We start from the raw sequence: 18,725 nt of genomic DNA on the forward strand, positions 1-18,725 counted from the left end.
TGCAGCTGCTAGTTTACAGAACACCATGAAACTGGAATACTACTTACTCGTTCCAAATACTGCATTGCTTTATCTTAAAAAAATGCTCTGGAACCTAGTTGAAGTTTCTTTTAATGAAAGATTCATGTGAGTGTCTCAGAGTCATACAAAGTGGTAGACCAGTAGCTTTGCCCTGATATCACCTCACTAATGACCTCATCTAGCATCCAGATGGCAGCTGCAGAGGACACCTCCCACAGGTGCTCACCTAGTCACAAATTATTCCCTTTCATGGCAGGCCAGGTCTCACTAATGCAAGCCTCCATAACAACTGTTTTAGTACCCACTGAGGGGTTAAGTTAAATATTAAAAGCTTAAAAAGCCAGTGCCCTGATATAAAGGCTGGAATGTAACAAAAGCCCACTAAGAGTTTTGCTTAGGTCTTTCCTGGGCCTTAAAGCATGACAAAATAACAAAGGAGTTCTTAACAGGACCCGTTTAGGATTAAACAAGTTTATAGGAGGTCTGAAGAAACTCTCCAAACATCAGTGATTTAGCAGGAGACAAGATAAGGGTAATAACCCCAGCACCTGGATCCATTTAGATTAAGTACATTTACTGAGGCTCCAGAGGAAGGTCTTCAGGACTGAGACCTTAGTTATAGATTAAAAGAAGTTAATCACTTATGTCTTTAGATGAATGCACACTTACACATAAACATATAGCTTGGAAGGTATATAAGCTCTGGAAAACTTTGTAATTTTAAGTTGGTCTGGCAATAATTTCCAGGACTTCTCCCTATAACTGGTTGCAGAAATAAAAACTCTCTTCCTCCCGAGTTTATTTGCATCTTGTTATCGGGCTATGAGAAATAGCAGCCCAACCCTCAGTTTAGTCCAGGAACACTTTTTCTTTACACTTTAGATTCACGGAAACAAAGAGACTGAAAGTAAAAGGATGGAAAGAGATTTGCCATACAAACAATAACCAAAAGAGAGCTGTAGTGGCTATACCAATAGTGCACAAAACAAACTTTAAGACAAAATTGGTACTAAAGATGAAGGGCATTTTATAATGTTAGCGATTTAATCTATCAAGATAATATAACAAGTATAAACACATGCACCTGACAACAGAGTGCCAAAATACATGAAGGGAAAATTGACAGAATTGAAGGGAGAAATAGAGAATTCAACAGTTATAGCAGGAGACTTTAATACACCACTTTTAATAATAGACAAAACAACTAGAAAAAAGATTAGCAAGGAAATATAAGATTTGAACAGCACTGTAAAACAATGACCTCAAAGTCATCTGTGGAACACGGCACCAATTACAGCAAAATACACATTCTTCTTCTGTTCACATGAAATATTCTTTAGAATAGACTGTATGTTAGGTTTAAAAACAAGCTCCTCAATACATTTAAAAGGATAGGAATCGTACAAAGTATGTTCTCTGAACAAAATGGGATAATAGAAAGAAATTTGGGAAAGTCACAACTATGTGGAAATTAAACAACACAAGTGTGAATAAATGATGGGTCAAAGCAGAAAACATAAGGGAACATAGAAAATATTTTAAAGAGAACCCCCAAAACACTTTAAAATATACAACACAACAGCAACTTACCAAAACTGTGAGATGCAAGGAAAATTTATGGTTGTAAATGCCTATATTTACAAAGAAGATAGATTTAAAATCAATAAATTATCTTCCATCTCAAGAAAATTAAGGAAGAGCCAACTAAACCCAAAGCAAGCAGAAGGAAGAAAATAATAAATATTAGCGTGGAAATAAATGAAATAGAGACTAAGAAAACAATAGAATAAATCAACAAAACAAAAATTTATTTTTTGAAATGATCAACAAAATTGGCAAGCCTTTAACTAGACTGACTAAGAAAAAAAGAGAATACTCATATTACTAAAATCATGAGTGAAAGAGAAATTTTACAAATGATCTTACAAAAATATTTTTTAATATTATAAAGGAATACTATAAACAATTGTATGGCAACAATTTTGATAACCTAGATGAATAAATGCCTAGAAATGCATACATATCAAACCTAATTAAAGAAGAAATAGAAAGTCTAAAATGGACCTATAACAAACAAAGTGCATGAATTGATAATAATAACACTAACAAAAATCCCACATAGTAAAACCCAGGGCCAAATGGCTTCACTGGAACATTGTGAAGATGTTACTCCATTTTATTCTGCCTCGATTTTTTTTCAGACAGGGTCTCACTGTGAAGCTCAGGCTGCAGTGCAGTGGTATGATCTCGGCTCACCCCATCCTCTGCCTCCGGGGCTCAAGTGATCCTCCCGCCTCAGCCTCCTGAGTGGCTGGGACCACAGGTCCCTGCCACCATGTCCAGTTAATTTTCGTATGTTTTGTAGAGATAGGGGTCTCATTATGTTGCCCAGGCTAGTCTCAAACTAAACTCCTGGCTCAAGTGATCTGCCCACCTTGGCCTCCCAAAGTGCTGGGATTACAGGCGTGAACCACCACACCTGGCCTGGCTTGCATATTTTTTGATGAGAAGTTTGCTGCAGTTATTCTGTCATCTTTCTACAGGCAGGAGGCATGTATGCCTTCTCTGTTGACAAAGGTAGAGGATGTTTTTGTTTTTGTTTTTTAAGGTGCTCCCTTCTCCTAGTTCTCCTAGCTTTAATATTTTGTTTTGCATTTTTTTAGATTGTTTATTCACCAGTGCTGTACAAACAACTGTTGTTCTTCCCCCAGTTTCTTAATTAAGAAATTAAGACTTTCTTTTCCATATAAGAGAAAGATTCTTGCAAGCTTTTGTTCTTTCTCACAGTGGCTACTGTTCCCCTCACCCAACTTACATCACGAAATACTCTAATCTTTTTTGTAAGCACCTGCTGAGTCTGTGGAGAAGACGTTAGAAGTTGGTGCGAATTTCTCTTTTGTCTGTGACCCCAGATGTTTATATTGTTTCTCTAGTTTATGCTTGCTCTTAGCAATTCTTTACGGACTTTACCTGAAACCTTTTAAATCATATTCTGGGGGTAATCTGCTTCAGGTAAGCAAGCACTCATGGTCTTTATTTTTTGGAGGTTCCTGTCTTTTCTTGTATTTGTAGGTAGGTGGCTGACTTGTGACCTTAGCTTTCCGAAGAGTTCAAGAAACCGAATATTTGCAGTTTGCCATGTGTTTTGCTGTGTATTTGTTTCATGTGGGATGATTTTCTTTACGTATTTCTACATCTTAAGCAGAAGCCATTCTTCATTTAATAACACATTTACTTTCTTTAAGAGATACAGAAATACTTACATTTTCTGCTAATTCTTGTGTCAATTTTGGTAAGTTAAATTTTTGAGAGAATTTTTCTATTTTATGTAAGTTGTGAAATGTTTTGGCATATACATGTTGACAAAATTTTTATATTAGTTTAATGTTTCTTGGATCTGTAGTGATAACATTTTTTTCATTTATTCTGCATACTTGGGCTTACATTGTTCCCTTTTCTAAGGTTCTTAGAGCATAATTTTAAGTCATAGATTTAAACATTTCTTCTTTTCTACAATAAGTATTTGGACACAAATTTCTTTTGAAGTCATTGTTTTGTTGTGTTCCACAAAATTTGATATATAGAAATGCTTTCTAATTATTCTCATTATTTATTCTTTGATACAAACACAATCTAGAATTATGTTGCTTTATTTCCACATATTTGGAAATATCCTAAATAGCTTATTTTATAGATTTCCAATTTAATCCCCTTGTGGTGAGAAATATACTCTGAAGAATTTAAATGTGTTTAAACACATCAGTATTTGTTTTATGGCCTAGCATATGGTTCATTTTTATGAATGTATCATATGTACTTAAAAAAATGTGTATTTTGCAGTTGTCTTATGATCTGTTCTATAAATATCAATGCAGTCAATGGAATGGTGGTATTGTTCAGATCATGCATGACTTTGCTAATTTTTCCCTGTGTTCTATCAGTTGCTGAGAGAGTGGTGTAAAAATTTTCTACTATGAATATAGAAGTGTCTGTTTCTCCCTTTAAGTAAATTAAATAATATAAAAACATGTTAACGGTTTTTATGTATTTTCGATGGATTAACCCTTTTCCCCTTAAGCATCAGCACTCCATGCAATACAGCGAGACCCTGTCAAACAAAAAAAACCTGCACATGTACTCCTGAACTTAAAATTAAAGGTTTTTGTTTGTTTTAATTATTATTTTAAGAATAGGTTTTATGTAAAATCATGTACTAGGAAAAGGATGGTGGCTATATATCTTATTGGCATGGTAATACTTGAGATAAGACTTGAAGGAAAAATGAGAGAAGTCTAAGCAGAGACACAGAATAGAATATTCCAGGCAGAAAGGCAGGGTTCTCTGCATCTCTCCCATAAATGTGATTTAGTTAAAATCTGATTCATCAGCCCACACATTAATCAGTGGAGCATGGAAAATAGTATGTTCCCAATGAACATTACAAACCAAGGATGACTTCCAGCCCCTTCAGGGCAGTAGAACATATTTTAATCAATGCCCCTTGATAAAAGAGCTTGATTCCAGCTACTGCACTTCCTTCATCAGCTCTCCACTGATGCCTGGAGCCATGAAAATATTTTTCTTTATTTTTGCTGCTCTCATTCTTCTTGCTCAAATTTTCCAAGGTAAGAGGGAAATTCTTTTAGAAGTAGAGATGACAATCTGCCCAGGATCTGTCTTTTGAGAAGAAAGCTCAACTTTTACAAAGTTGAAGGTTCCAAGGCAAACCAGTCACTGAAAATCTTTTCCTGAGCTCAGACACAAAACAATGGGACCACATTGACCGGGACCATCTCCAACCATAATAGTTTCTAGTCAACTTCCCTAACAGCTCTGCCAAGGAATTCAGACTTCTTTGTACTTTTAGATCTCTTTCCTCCTTTTGTAATCTGCAACGCAGGTTCAGCATACCCTTTTTTTGTTTGTTTGTTTGTTTGAGACGGGGTCTCGCTCTGTCGCCCAGGCTGGAGAGCAGTGGTGCGATCTCGGCTCACTGCAAGCTCCGCCTGCCGGGTTCACGCCATTCTCCTGCCTCAGCCTCCCGAGTGGCTGGGACTACACGCACCCGCCACCACGCCCAGCTAATTTTTTTGTATTTTTAGTAGAGACGGGGTTTCACCATGTTAGCCAGGATGGTCTCTATGTCCTGACTTCATGATCCACCCTCCTGGGCCTCCCAGAGCCCTGGGATTACACGCATGAGCCACCACGCCTGACCAGCATATTCTAAAGTGATTTCTTTAAAATGAAAAAAAAAAAAAAAATTATCCGAGGCAAATGCCAAACATATTTGTTAAGTTAGGGAAGTACAGCCTTTGTAGTCTAAATTAAACTAAAGTTATGTTACTAGATTCTTAGACAGCTAATTTTTTTTTCATGTCTGAGTCGTTGGTCCAAATCTCTTATCCGTACATTATTTTAGACTTTTTAGCTTTCACACACTGGTTGAAAATTACACCATTAAAACCACTAAACTAACATCTTGCTTACTATTCTCTGAAGTCTTTGCGTCTTTGAGATTCTCTTTGCTTGATACAGCCACGACTCTGTTCCTAAGAAATGTTTATGTCCATACCTCCTCAACTATCCTTCGTTCCTTCTGTTGTGAAGCTTTTCCTATTAGAGGTTCTCCAGCATCATAAAGCCCCCTGTCTGCTCCTTCATGGCTCCTGAATTTCTACATTTCTTTATTACACATTCTGTCCTCAGTAGTCCTAGAAAACCAATAGATATTGAATGTGTGCTAACCACTTGTAAGAAATTGTTCTGTCCACTATGATAAAGGTAGGTAAAATGAAGAGGTAAAAATATAAAGCATGGACATTGACCTTAATTTGCTTGAAGTTATTAGTCTATTCCTTCTGTGTTGTTCGAAAATAGGTTGCCTGTAGTGGTAAATAAGCTTTCAATACATTTAACATGTATAAGTAAGTATATCAATGAGACAGGAAAATTCACAAATAACTTTAATATGAAACAGTTTTCACAAGTGCCATAAAAGATGCAAAGCATAAAGAGAAGTCATAGATGTGGAAACTTGGTTCTAATTAGGAAATACAGAAAGGCTCCCTGGGAAGTAGTATTTGTTTTGCACATTTGGAAATAGGCAAGCCTAGAACTAAAGAACAGAGCCGAGGAACAATGTCCCCATGAAAGTTTCAGTGACTCCATGAAAGTCTCAGTTGTAAAATCAGTTCCCGATTTTCTGCCCTCAGCATCTTTTCGTAGATGTCAGACAATGCTCCAGAATAGATAAACTCATTTTAAATTGTCTTCTCCATCCACTTTAATCAGTACTCCAATTTATTCAGATCAGTCTATAGATGTGGATGCCTAATAGCTCCCTGTCCACAAAACTCATCTCAGATGTATTTGAATTACAATAATAAGCATAGTTTGGGCACAAATTAGAACCACCACCATCACCATAATCACATAGAATCTCAGAGTTAGAAGTGAATTTAATGATCAATATAAAAGGTAATAAACATAGGTTATTAGGCCAAACTATATGAGTTTGGATCTCAGTGCTAATCTTTATAAGCTGTATGCACCCTGTGTTTTACTTTCCATTCTATAAATGATAATAATAATAGCATTGTTTTGAAGATGAATAAACTTGTTATATTAATTAGAAACTAACTTGTTATAATAAAGAATCTTAATAATAGAGTGACTGAAGAAAGACAAAACCTTATTTCTCTTTCATGTAAAAGTCCAAAAATAGCTAAGTTGACTAGGTGAGGGTAGAGGGTTCTTTTTCACCAAGTTATGTTGTGATTTGGGCTGAAGGTCAACCCTACCATCCTCAACAGTTGACCATTTTATTTGGTTCCAAGGATATGCTAACAGGCAGGGTTAGAAAGTATAGAACCTGATTAAGATTACATAGAAGCAGCTCACATCATTCCACTCCTTTTTCATTTTTCCAAATTTGTCCATGTGGACATATAGAAATAGGAAGCTAGGAGCTGATGTGATTAGCTAAGTATTCATGTGTCCAGCTAAACCCAGAGGTTCTATGACTAAAAGTCTGAAGGTAAAAATGACTGCTTTGGGACAGTTTAACAATCTCTCTGTATAACTGCTTGGGCAGTGGCAGGCACATACTCTATGCTATGTTAGCATTTACCATTGTTTGTCATTTGTTCTTCTACTTATTTTTTTTTCTCTGCCCTGATTCAGTATTGAACACCCTATACATTATATATATGTATACACATGTATATGTATATGTGTGTGTGTGTGTGTGTGTATGTGTGTGTGTGTGTCTCAACTGATTGTCCAGATGCCTGATAAATTTCAGTGATCTGTAGTTCACGGTATCCCAAGTTCAACTTTGGACTATTCAAAAATTTCTCCTTAATTTGAGCAGAAATCTAAGTCCCTGCAATTTCTTTCCATTAGTCTTTGCCTTAACTTGGCACTAACAAAATATATTCCACATGATAATATTTCAGATATATGGCAGCTAATATGTACTGTTTCTCTCCCAAAGTTGTTATTTCCAGGAATAAACATTACTCCTTGTGAGAATAACTGCTACTTCTTCCTCTATTTTTTCCTAAGAACATATCTTACCAATTAAAAAAGATTCCTGTTTTGACATACTTTTTCCTCTTCAACCTAATCTCTGTTATGAATGAATACACATTGCCTCTGTCTCTCTAAATTTGCTTGCCAGAGCTAAATACATGATTCCATTAGTGTTCTTTGCACAGTAAATTGAGAAGGACTAGCATCATGTTGTTTATCTTTCTACCTAAAACTGTGAGACTCCCAAAGCATATGCCAGGGCATATGATCTACTATTGGTCTGCCTATAATGTAACAGAACACTCTTTAACTTTTGCTATAAATCAGAGACTATTTGGAGACATGAAAAAAAAAAAATCTGTTGATAAAGATTGTTCATTGGAATTAGAAAGTATTTTGTCACCTTCCTTGGAAGAAACATTCTGTTTCTGTACAAGCTGGGTATGATTTTGACATATGAAAATCTTTTCTGTTTTTTTCCAATTGGCTATTTAATAAGGACATTGATTATATTGTACTAGGGGCCTGAGCTCAGACATGACTATTCAGATAACATCTGATTTTTCTAATTTCTAGGTTAATAGTCTCTGTCTCTAGGAGTTATGGTAATGAGGAAGTCTGAATTTGGCCTGGGCGATGTAATTTTATCTTACAGTTACTAATTACTAGATAACTAAATACAAATTGCTTTCTTTACTTAGCCAGGACAGCAATTCATAGAGCACTAATTTGTAAGAGAATGGAAGGTCACTGTGAAGCTGAATGTCTTACCTTTGAAGTAAAGATTGGGGGCTGTAGAGCTGAATTAGCACCATTTTGCTGCAAAAACAGAAAGAAACATTAAAAACTAAGCACCAGCTGCAAGAAAGAAAGAGGTGAAGTTCTCTGGCTGCGATATCAGTGGGATAAATCTCTCTGGACTGTCTCTCTTTGATCTGCAAAGTTTGGATTATCTGAAGCCATGTCAGTCCAGTTCCCAATGCTACAAGGAGATACCCTTCCTAGGCTGTGAACTTCTTCCAGGCAGACACTATATCTTGCCGACCTTTGCACTCTCAGTTCCGGACACAGGGCCTATTAATGATTTTTTTTTTACTTTATATAAAAGTGAGCCATTGAATACACAGATAAAACAGATGGAATGGAATGGCTGGACTGGCACTCAGGTGAATTCAGTTCTAAAGTTATAGCTCTGGCTTTAAACAGATGTAGGACATTGGGCCCTCTGTGCCAAGATTCTGATATCTATAATGTGAGCAGATTGAACCTCTCAGTAAAGGGAATACCTGCTAGATGCTAATTGTGGCTGCTTCAGCAGTATCACGTCATGTACTCCTTTCTCCCTTTTATAGGTAGGAACTGTTTAGATTCTTGTTCATTTACCTGTTTGATCTAAAACATCAAGTTTTAGAATGAAATGCACCCATATCAAAATTCAAGTTGTCTGTAGATTGAGCAACATCTTCATTCTGGCCATTTGCAGTGAGAATTGATCAAATCATGGGTTTCTGAAGCAGTAAGTTCCCCAAAGGTCATCGAATTCAATGCCCTTATTACAAATGAGGAGAGTGAGACTGAAGCAGATTATACAGTTACTGACTTAGTCACATTTATATTCCATCTTCGGGCTTTCTGGACTTGTCTGCTTAGCATGTCCACAACATAGCATGCTGGAAGATAATAGAACAACAAAAGGCAGTCCTAAAGATGGAACGTTTCTCAGTGGGTTCAGGTGAACAGTTAAATGGAGGAAGAAATTGAAACAAACTGAAAAAAAAACCAAAAAAAACATAGAAAAAAAGACACTTTCTAAAATCTCTGTTGTAATCCTGCAATCCCTGCCCTTTCAGAGCATAACAATGGCAAACTGAGGCTTGCCTTTTCCCTAATTTGCCAAAATTTGGAGTCCCAGCTTTCTACCAGAAGCAAGCATATATCACAGACCATTTCATCATAGAAGACTTATAGTACACCATCCCAGAACAGAAGTAAAATCCCTCTGCGCTGCTCTAGAAAATGTCCTTCTCTATTCAATTAAGCTGGCTTCCTGTAGAGATGTAAATAAAAGAGAAAAAAAAAATCTGGAACAAGACAATGTGTAAAATGTTTTATAATAAAAAATAAAATGTGTTTTTGAAAGATCTTCTGGTATTGCCACTTGTCTTCATGGTGCTAATTTTCTTATTCTGAAAACTATGCTGGAGGAAAATATGTAAAGTTATCTGTTTCAATCAGAGGATTTTTCTGTTCTGCATTTTCTTTTTTTTTTTTTTGGGAGGCCATCATTGCCCCATTTTATTGATGCAGGCTGGACAGGAGGACTCACCACCTGAGCTGGGGGTACTCAGGTCCTGGGGTGCTGAGGACATGGGGCTGCATCTGGAGAGGGTGCTGTTGGGGGCACTTCCATCTGGAGAGGGTACTGTTGGGGTGTACTCCTGGGAGGCAGGGGCCATAGAGGAGCGGGAGATGTGTCAGCTGCCTCCGTTTGGGTGGCAGAAAATGTCACAGGGAACTTTCAGCCACAAAGAGGCTTTTAGGCCGTGGTTGGGGGTCTTCAGGGTCTTGCTCTGGGCCTGGCTGTATCCATGCTCAAGAGCGGAGAGGGGCAGAAGGGGCGGGCAGGCGGCCGTCAGGGCCTGGTCTTGAATCAGGTCCCATGGACTCCGCGGAACCTTCACTGGCTGGCGGCGTGCATGTGGCCAGCCGGTCACACACCCAGGCGCCCAGCTTACGGTCGCAGAAGGCGTCGTGCCAGTGGCCGGATCCCCGCATCATCACGCAGTCCTCGCCCTGGCTCCGGCTGGTGGGCTCCCCTGGAACCCAGTTGCTGTAGTCCACGTGGCTCCCATCCACCCAGATAAACTCCCCCTTCAGGTCCAAGTTCCGAAGGCCAATCCAGGAGCCAATGTGGCTGGCATGCTTGGTTAGGAAGTCCTGCTCCTCCGGGCTATGGATGCTGACCAGCTGCCCTTCCATGTCGTCACAGGCGTACCGGGCGTGGACCCACTGCTTGGTGCCTTTGCCGAAGTAGTAGCACTTCCGTTGGAAATTGATCCACTTTTCAGGACACGTGTTGCACACAAAGCCGCTGGACACTTGCAACTCCATCCTTAGCTTCGTCACCTCCTTCCGGAGTCTTTCCAGCAAATCTGAAGCTTCGTTCCTCTCGTTCAATTCCTGGGACTTGAAGCTGCTCAGATCTTCTTGAAGCCCGTTCAGGTTCCAGGACAGCTCCAAGTCCTGAGATTTCAATCTCTGCTGTTCAGCTCGAAGTTCCTCCAGGTCCTGTGAAATCTGCGTGGACTGGGATTTCTGCGCCATCTGGTCACCGTGGTGTCTTTCCAAGTTCTTGGAAACTTGAGAGACGTTCCGGGCAGCCCTCTCTTCCAGCTGTTTTAGACTCTGTGTGGTGTCCCAGTGCCACAGGAGAAGCAGAGTCAGCAGCCCGGACCACAGAGCGGCGGTCAACAGCCCCAGCAGCACGATCTGAGTCCCGCGCCTGCAACACCGCCTCCTGGAAAGCTCCTCGATCTCTGAATATTGACCTTCCTCCATGGCGGTCCTGCTTGGATCCTCCCGGTGATGGAGCACTCACTCCCTGACAACGCAGTCCACTCAGTGGGCACAATCACAGCTCTGGCTGATTAGCGTGGTTAGCGGGGAGACACAGCTGGTGTGGAGAGACAGCAGCCTGAGATCAGAAGTGGGGCACTCCGGAGCCCATCACACTTGAGCCACACAGCAGGTGCACACGTGAGATCTTGACAAATGACTTAATTAACCTGGAAACTTCTTTCCTCATTCGTCCAATGATGATACTGAGAACACCTATACTGTTGGTTGGTGATCTGTCTTAGTGGAGTTTGGAGCCTGTGTCTGTCCTCCTAGTGTGTTGGGGTCGACCAGAGAGATTGGCAGGGACCGTCAGAGACAGAGGTTTAAGCAGGAAGAGAGACACTTTCTTCTGAAAGTAGAGCCACTGACAGCTTCTATTTTCATAGACCTGTAATCCTAGCTACTCGGGAGGCTGAGGCAGGAGAATCGCTTGAATCCAGAGGCAGACGTTGCAGTGAGCCGAGATTGCGCCATTGCATTCCAGCCTGGGCAACAAAAGCTAAACTCTGTCTCAAAAAAAAAAAAAAAGAAAAGAAAAGAAAAAAGAAAGAAAAACAGAAAAGAAACACCAAACTCCATCCCAGCCCCATCCTGGAACTAAGACTTCATCCCCATGTCCTCACAACACGGCCCAGCTGGACTTATTCCCAAGCTTCCTCCTCCTCCTCCTCTTCCTCCTCCTGTGTCCCCATTGGTGGGACAGTCTGTCCATCCACCCAGACACCCCGGCCCAGGCCCAGGCCTTGTCCAAGCGCTTCTCGATCTTCTACCCCACCGCTCACCCAGCACCAGGGCCTGGCTTTTCTCAAAAAAATAACCTGCTTCTCCCCATCCCCACAGCTGCTCCCTCTTCCCCCTGGACCAAGTGACATCCCCCTCTTAGGGTTCCCCCTGCCTGGTTTGCCTTGTCCCTGGGATAGCCTCCTCCATGGCCTCGCCACTCCCAGCCTGCCCCCATGACAGCCTTCCTTGGGGCCCCACCTCCTGTCTTGCCCCCCAAAACAGACCCTCCAGGATCCTCACACCCACCTGGCCACCACGGCAGACCCCCTTAGGGTTCCCAACCCTACCTGCCCCCATGACAAATCCCCCAGTGACCCCACCCTGGCTTGGCCTCAAATGCTGTCCCTATGTCCACCCAGCAGCCCCCAGCGACCTCTCCAATGCTCAGCGGCCAACTCTTTCTCTTCCTTTTTTTTTTTTTTTTCTTTTTTTGAGACAGAGTCTTGCTGTGTCATCCAGGCTGGAGTACAGTGGCACGATCTCAGCTCCCAATAACCTCTGCCTCCCGGATTCAAGTGATTCTCCTGCCTCAGCCTCCCAAGTACCTGTGTTCAAATTCCTGGTTCTTCCATTGAAGTACTGTGTGACATTTGGCAAGTCACCTAACCTCTCTGTGCTTCACAAAAGGCAGCATTGATCACCAAAGCATCAAATTCTTCGGGGGAAAAACAGAAAATTGTGCGGATGTGGGCCCCAGATCTGTGGGTGTCGGTTCTTCTTTCAGATTTGGGATCCTCTGCATGTTGGGGGAGGCCACGTCTTGCTCCTCGTTTGACCTGTTTAACCTCTCCTGGGGTTACAAAGGGGAGAAGGAAAGGGTGCAGGGGTGGGGAGGAAGGGCAGTAGGTGTGTCAAATCCAGGGGGGCTTCCAGGAGGAGGTGTGTTCAAAGCTGGGTCTCTCCCGCACTGCACTGTTGACTTTGGGGCTGATGATTCCTCGTTGGGATGCCGTCCTGTGCATTGTTGGATGTTTAGAAGCATCTCTGGCCACTAGTCGCCAATAGAGTCACCGTGGTTGAGAAGCGCTTCCAGACAGGGCGGCTGGGCAGAGGCGCCCCTCGCTTCCCAGACGGGGCCGCCCGGGCAGAGGCGCTCCTCTCCTCCCAGACGGGGCGGCCGGGCAGAGGCGCTCCTCACTTCCCCGACGGGGCCGCCCGGGCAGAGGCGCTCCTCGCTTCCCAGACGGGGCCGCCCGGGCAGAGGCGCTCCTCAGTTCCTCCCAGACCGGGTGGCAGCCGGGCAGAGGCGCTCCTCACCTCCCAGACGGGGCGGCCGGGCAGAGGCGCTCCTCACTTCCCCGACGGGGCGGCCGAGCAGAGGCGCTCCTCACTTCCCAGAGGGGGCGGCCGAGCAGAGGCGCTCCTCACTTCCCAGAGGGGGCGGCCGGGCAGAGGCACTCCTCACCTCCCAGACGGGGCGGCCGGGCAGAGACGCTCCTCACTTCCTCCCAGATGGGGTGGCGGCCAGGCAGAGGCGCTCCTCACCTCCCAGACAGGGCGGCCGGGCAGAGGCGCTCCTCACTTCCCAGACTGGGCGGCCGGGCAGAGGCGCTCCTCACCTCCTAGACGGGGCGACCAGGCAGAGGCGCTCCTCACTTCCCAGACGGTGTGGCGGCTGGGCAGAGGTGCTCCTCCCTTCCCAGATGGGGCAGCCAGGCAGAGGCGCTCCTCACTTCCCAGACGGTGTGGCGGCCGGGCAGAGGTGCTCCTCCCTTCCCAGATGGGGCAGCCAGGCAGAGGCGCTCCTCACTTCCTCCCAGACGGGGTGGCGGCCAGGCAGAGGTGCTCCTCATCTCCCAGACGGGGCAGCCGGGCAGAGGTGCTCCTCACTTCCTCCCAGACGGGGTGACGGCCGGGCAGAGGCACTCCTCACCTCCCAGACGGGGCGGCCGGGCAGAGGCGCTCCTCACCTCCCAGACGGAGTGGTCAGGCAGAGGCGCTCCTCACTTCCCATATGGGGTGGCGGCCGGGCAGAGGCGCTCCTCACTTCCCAGATGTGGCAGCCGGGCAGAGGTGCTCCTCACTTCCTCCCAGACGGGGTGGCAGCCGGGCAGAGGCGCTCCTCACCTCCCAGACGGGGTGGCCGGGCAGAGGCGCTCCTCCCTTCCCAGACGGAGTGGCCAGGCAGAGGCGCTCCTCACCTCCCAGAGTGGGCGGCCGGGCAGAGGTGCTCCTCACTTCCTCCCAGACGGGGTGGCGGCCAGGCAGAGGCGCTCCTCACCTCCCAGACGGGGCGGCCGGGCAGAGGCACTCCTCACCTCCCAGAGTGGGCGGCCGGGCAGAGGCGCTCCTCACTTCCCAGAGTGGGCGGCCGGGCAGAGGCGCTCCTCACTTCCCAGAGTGGGCGGCCGGGCAGAGGCGCTCCTCACTTCCCATAGGGGGTGGCAGCCGGGCAGAGGAGCTCCTCACTTCCCAGATGGGGCAGCTGGGCAGAGGTGCTCCTCACTTCCTCCCAGACGGGGTGGCGGCCAGGCAGAGGCGCTCCTCACCTCCCAGACGGGGCGGCCGGGCAGAGGCACTCCTCACCTCCCAGAGTGGGCGGCCGGGCAGAGGCGCTCCTCACTTCCCAGAGTGGGCGGCCGGGCAGAGGCGCTCCTCACTTCCCAGAGTGGGCGGCCGGGCAGAGGCGCTCCTCACTTCCCATAGGGGGTGGCAGCCGGGCAGAGGCGCTCCTCACTTCCCAGATGGGGCAGCTGGGCAGAGGTGCTCCTCACTTCCTCCCAGACGGGGTGGCGGCCAGGCAGAGGCGCTCCTCACCTCCCAGACGGGGCGGCCGGGCAGAGGCCCTCCTCACCTCCCAGACGGGGCGGCTGGGCAGAGGCGCTCCTCACCTCCCAGAAGGGGCGGCTGGGCAGAGGCGCTCCTCACTTCCCATATGGGGTGGCAGCCGGGCAGAGGCGCTCCTCACTCCCCAGACGGGGTGGCGGCCAGGCAGAGGCGCTCCTCACTTCCCAGATAGGGCAACAGGGCAGAGGCGTTCCTCACTTCCTCCCATACGGGGCGGCCAGGCAGAGGCGCTCCTCACCTCCCATACGGGGCGGCCGGGCAGAGGTGCTCCTCATCTCCCAGACGGGGCAGCCGGGCAGAGGCGCTCCTCACTTCCTCCCAGACGGGGTGGCAGCCGGGCAGAGGCGCTCCTCACATCCCAGACAATGGGCGGCCGGGCAGAGGCGCTCCTCACTCCCCAGATAGGGCGGCCGGGCAGAGGGGCTCCTCACATCCCAGACGATGGGCGGCCAGGCAGAGACGCTCCTCACTCGGGAGGCCGCGGCAGGCAGATCACTCGAGGCCAGGAGCTGGAGACCAGCCCGGTCAACACGGCGAAACCCCGTCTCCACCAAAAATACAAAAACCATTCAGGCGTGGCGGCGCGCGCCTGCAATCCCAGGCACTCGGCAGGCCAAGGCAGGAGAGTCACAGGAGCCCGAGGCAGGGAGGTTGCAGCAAGCCGAGATCCCGGCAGTACAGTCCAGCTTCGGCAACAGAGGGAGACCGAAAAAAGAAGGAGAGGGAGACCGAAAAAAGAGGGGAGAGGGAGAGGGAGAGGGAGAGGGAGAGGGAGAGGGAGAGGGAGAGGGAGAGGGAGAGGGAGAGGGAGAGGGAGAGGGAGAGGGAGAGGGAGAGGGAGAGGGAGAGGGAGAGGGAGAGGGAGAGGGAGAGGGAGAGGGAGAGGGAGAGGGAGAGGGAGAGGGAGAGGGAGAGGGAGAGGGAGAGGGAGAGGGAGAGGGAGAGGGAGAGGGAGAGGGAGAGGGAGAGGGAGAGGGAGAGGGAGAGGGAGAGGGAGAGGGAGAGGGAGAGGGAGAGGGAGAGGGAGAGGGAGAGGGAGAGGGAGAGGAGTTCTGCATTTTCCCTAGAAATTCCTTAAACATTGTCTCAGATAAAACTAACTGCCTTTGAGAATCTAAGTGTGTTTAGACTGTCTCGTTTCTTCGTTTTTTCTTTTTCCTCTTCTTTCTCTGTCAGTGTCAAATGACTTGAAATATAGCACACATTTCCTGTCTCCAGTGTTTTTATACCCTATTTCCTTCTCAACCTATAGAAATCTCTTAAAACCAGGCATGGAGGCTCATGCCTGCAATTTCAGCAATTTGGGAGGCCAAGACAGGAGGATCTTTTGAGCCCAGGAGTTCAAGACCAGCCTGGGCAACATAGGGAGACCCCATCTCTACAAAAAATTAAAAATTTAGGCTGGGCACAGTGGCTCACGCCTGTAGTCACAGCACCTTGGGGGACCGAGGTGGGCAAATCATGAGGTCAGGAGTTTGAGACCAGCTTGACCAACCTGGTGAAACCCCGTCTCTACTAAAAATATAAAAATTAGCCAGGCATGGTGGCATGCATCTGTAATCCCAGCTACTTGGGAGTCTGAGACAGGGAATCGCTTGAACCCGGGAGGCAGAGGTTGCAGTGAGCCAAGATCATGCCATTGCACTCCAGCCTGAGTGACAAGAGCAAGTCTACGTCTCAAAAAAAAAAAAAAAAAAAAAAAAGCCAGGTATAGTGGCTCACACTCATAGTCCCAATTGCTTGGGGGTTGAGCAGGTATAGTGGCTCACACCCATAGTCCCAATTGCTTGGGGGTTGAGCCCTGGAATTTGAGGCTGCAGTAAGCCTGATCATGCCATTGCACTCCAGCCTGAGTGACCAGAGGGAGACTCTGTCTCAAAAAAAAAAAAAAAAAAAAAGAGACCCTGTTTCAAAAGAAGAAAAAGGAGAAGAAGAAGAAAGAAGAAGAAGAAGAAGAAGAAGAAGAAGAAGAAGAAGAAGAAGATTATTTTAGCTCTCATCGTACTACTGGAATTTCTCTTTATAAAGGTACCAGGTACCTCCTTGGTCAGTTAATAGTAGTTTTTCTCTTAATAAATTACCAGGGCCAACTCCAGTGACCTATGGCCAGTATTCATCTTTCAGGCCCTTTCTGAAACATTTTACAAGGTGATCTATCTCCTGCACCTTAATTTCTCTGTCTTCTGGCCGTGAGAATGTTTATCTGCTGGACATTTCTCTTTGTCTTCTCCACACATTCTCAGTCGTCTTTGCTGACTCTTCCTTATGCTCTCTTGGCTAGGATTGCTTTCACTTATGTTTCATTCTCTTCTTATTATACATGTTATCTCCAAACAATCTCCTCCATTCTCATGGTTCCCACTCTTTATGGACTAATGACATGGTGTTACTACTTTACTTTTATGACTTCTTTACTCTGCTCTGTGGTGCTGTGCTGGGACTCTGAAAACTGCATTTGTCATACTGCTTGGCCAGTTAGCTTCTTGTTAGCACCTTTAATGAAAGGTATTAGCAGGAGAGTGGAAAACAAGACAAGGAGTGAAGGCATCTGTTCCTACGCCGTTTTTGTCAGCCCCATTCCGATAGCAGCAGATGGTTGGCTCCAGGCTTCAGGCTTTATATTCTTTCCACTTTCTCAGCAGCCCCACAAATATGCCAGAAAAGGACCAGCAGCATCCTAGCTCTACCTCCTTTGTTGTAAGAGGACCGGCTGAGCTACAATCTGCTTTTCTATGCACCTTGTCTATCCAAGCACTTGTTGGGCCATGTCTCCTCCTCAGAAGTCTGAACACTGGCTATCAAGTGCCTCTGCCTCATTTGCCTGTGCATCAGTCATTGATTATTGCTCCCTTAAAATTTTAAGCATGACTTATGTGGTGTAACCCACTAAGAGACCTGGGCACCTGGTACTGTATCTCCTCCTCATAGGTTCAAGCTCTAGCTGCATACAAGTAAGATAATTTTGAGCGCTAGCCCCTGAGAGTACCTTTACTCCTTTGTTCCTATATGTTAAAAGGTGATATCTCTTTTGTGTGGTTATCTCTGTGCCTTTTCAACCTTCCACTACTTATGTATCCAATTTAAGTTTACTGAGCTACTCTAAGTGGATTTCTGATAGGCCCTTCAAAGGTAATATCTTTATTGCAATTTATTGGTTTGCTTCCAAATCTGGCCTTCATTTAATATTCTAAATCTTAGAAAATATTGTTATCATTTACTTGACATTCAGGTTAAAAGTAGGAGTTTACTCAGGAATGCTTACTTTTCTGAATAAGTCACACAATTTACCCATGACATTAATCTGCATAAATTGCTCATTAATCCCTGTAAATCTTAATGCAATTATCTCCTTCCCTCTTTCTCCTCACTGATGTTCTAGATCAGTGCCTTATTATCTTCAGCCTCTACTCTTACTCTGTCAAACTTGGTGTTAACAAATTTATCCTCACAACCAATTATCTAAAATTTACTTATAATTTGTGGATTGAACTTTGCATGAAGTAAAGGAATAGTTCTACTTTTTTATGATGTATGAGCACACACATGAGCATACACACACCCATGTGAATTGACAAACCATAAAAATTAGTCTAAGATTTATATTCAGATGTCTACGAATCCTTAGAACACTCAAATATTAGAACTAGAAGTAGCCTTAGAGATCACTTAAGTCCCTGTTTCCAGAACTATATTGGTTAATTATAATCAGTGTAACTAGCCTAGAATACTTATAATTAGAGCTCTATGCCCCACTCTAACACTTTCAAATGGGGATCTCTTAAGAATCTAAATTTGTAAAATGACTTTTCCAATTAAGTCTCCTGCACAGTGACATTTGAGACCTGTTGATCACTGAACACAGAAGCATCTGAGATCCATTGATCTCTGTCCCACACCTCCAGTTAGCTGCAGAAATAGACACAGGCTCAAATCCAGGATTCCTGCCTTCATGTCCAGTGGCATATCACTGTGTTGCACTT

General features: G+C 45.3%; 3 protein-coding genes across 3 annotated transcripts in view; 1 reads left to right on the plus strand and 2 right to left on the minus strand.

Moving 5' to 3' along the window:
- The window catches only part of LOC134761888 (chitobiosyldiphosphodolichol beta-mannosyltransferase-like), a 966,630-nt gene that overhangs the window by 424,249 nt on the left and 523,656 nt on the right, over window positions 1–18,725 (minus strand). The window lies entirely within an intron of this gene.
- On the plus strand, window positions 4,489–8,488 carry LOC129047671 (beta-defensin 107A). The gene is made up of 2 exons (XM_054519169.1): window positions 4,489–4,646; window positions 8,259–8,488. The coding sequence occupies exons 1-2, from the start codon at window positions 4,577–4,579 to the stop codon at window positions 8,399–8,401; spliced, it is 213 nt and encodes a 70-aa protein (XP_054375144.1). The 5' UTR covers window positions 4,489–4,576; the 3' UTR covers window positions 8,402–8,488.
- LOC112131626 (low affinity immunoglobulin epsilon Fc receptor) lies at window positions 9,844–11,117 on the minus strand. The gene has a single exon (XM_024241676.2). The coding sequence runs from the start codon at window positions 11,113–11,115 to the stop codon at window positions 10,150–10,152; it is 966 nt and encodes a 321-aa protein (XP_024097444.1). The 5' UTR covers window positions 11,116–11,117; the 3' UTR covers window positions 9,844–10,149.

The sequence above is a fragment of the Pongo abelii genome, chromosome 7 (assembly GCF_028885655.2).
Source record: "Pongo abelii isolate AG06213 chromosome 7, NHGRI_mPonAbe1-v2.0_pri, whole genome shotgun sequence".
NCBI lineage: Eukaryota > Metazoa > Chordata > Mammalia > Primates > Hominidae > Pongo > Pongo abelii.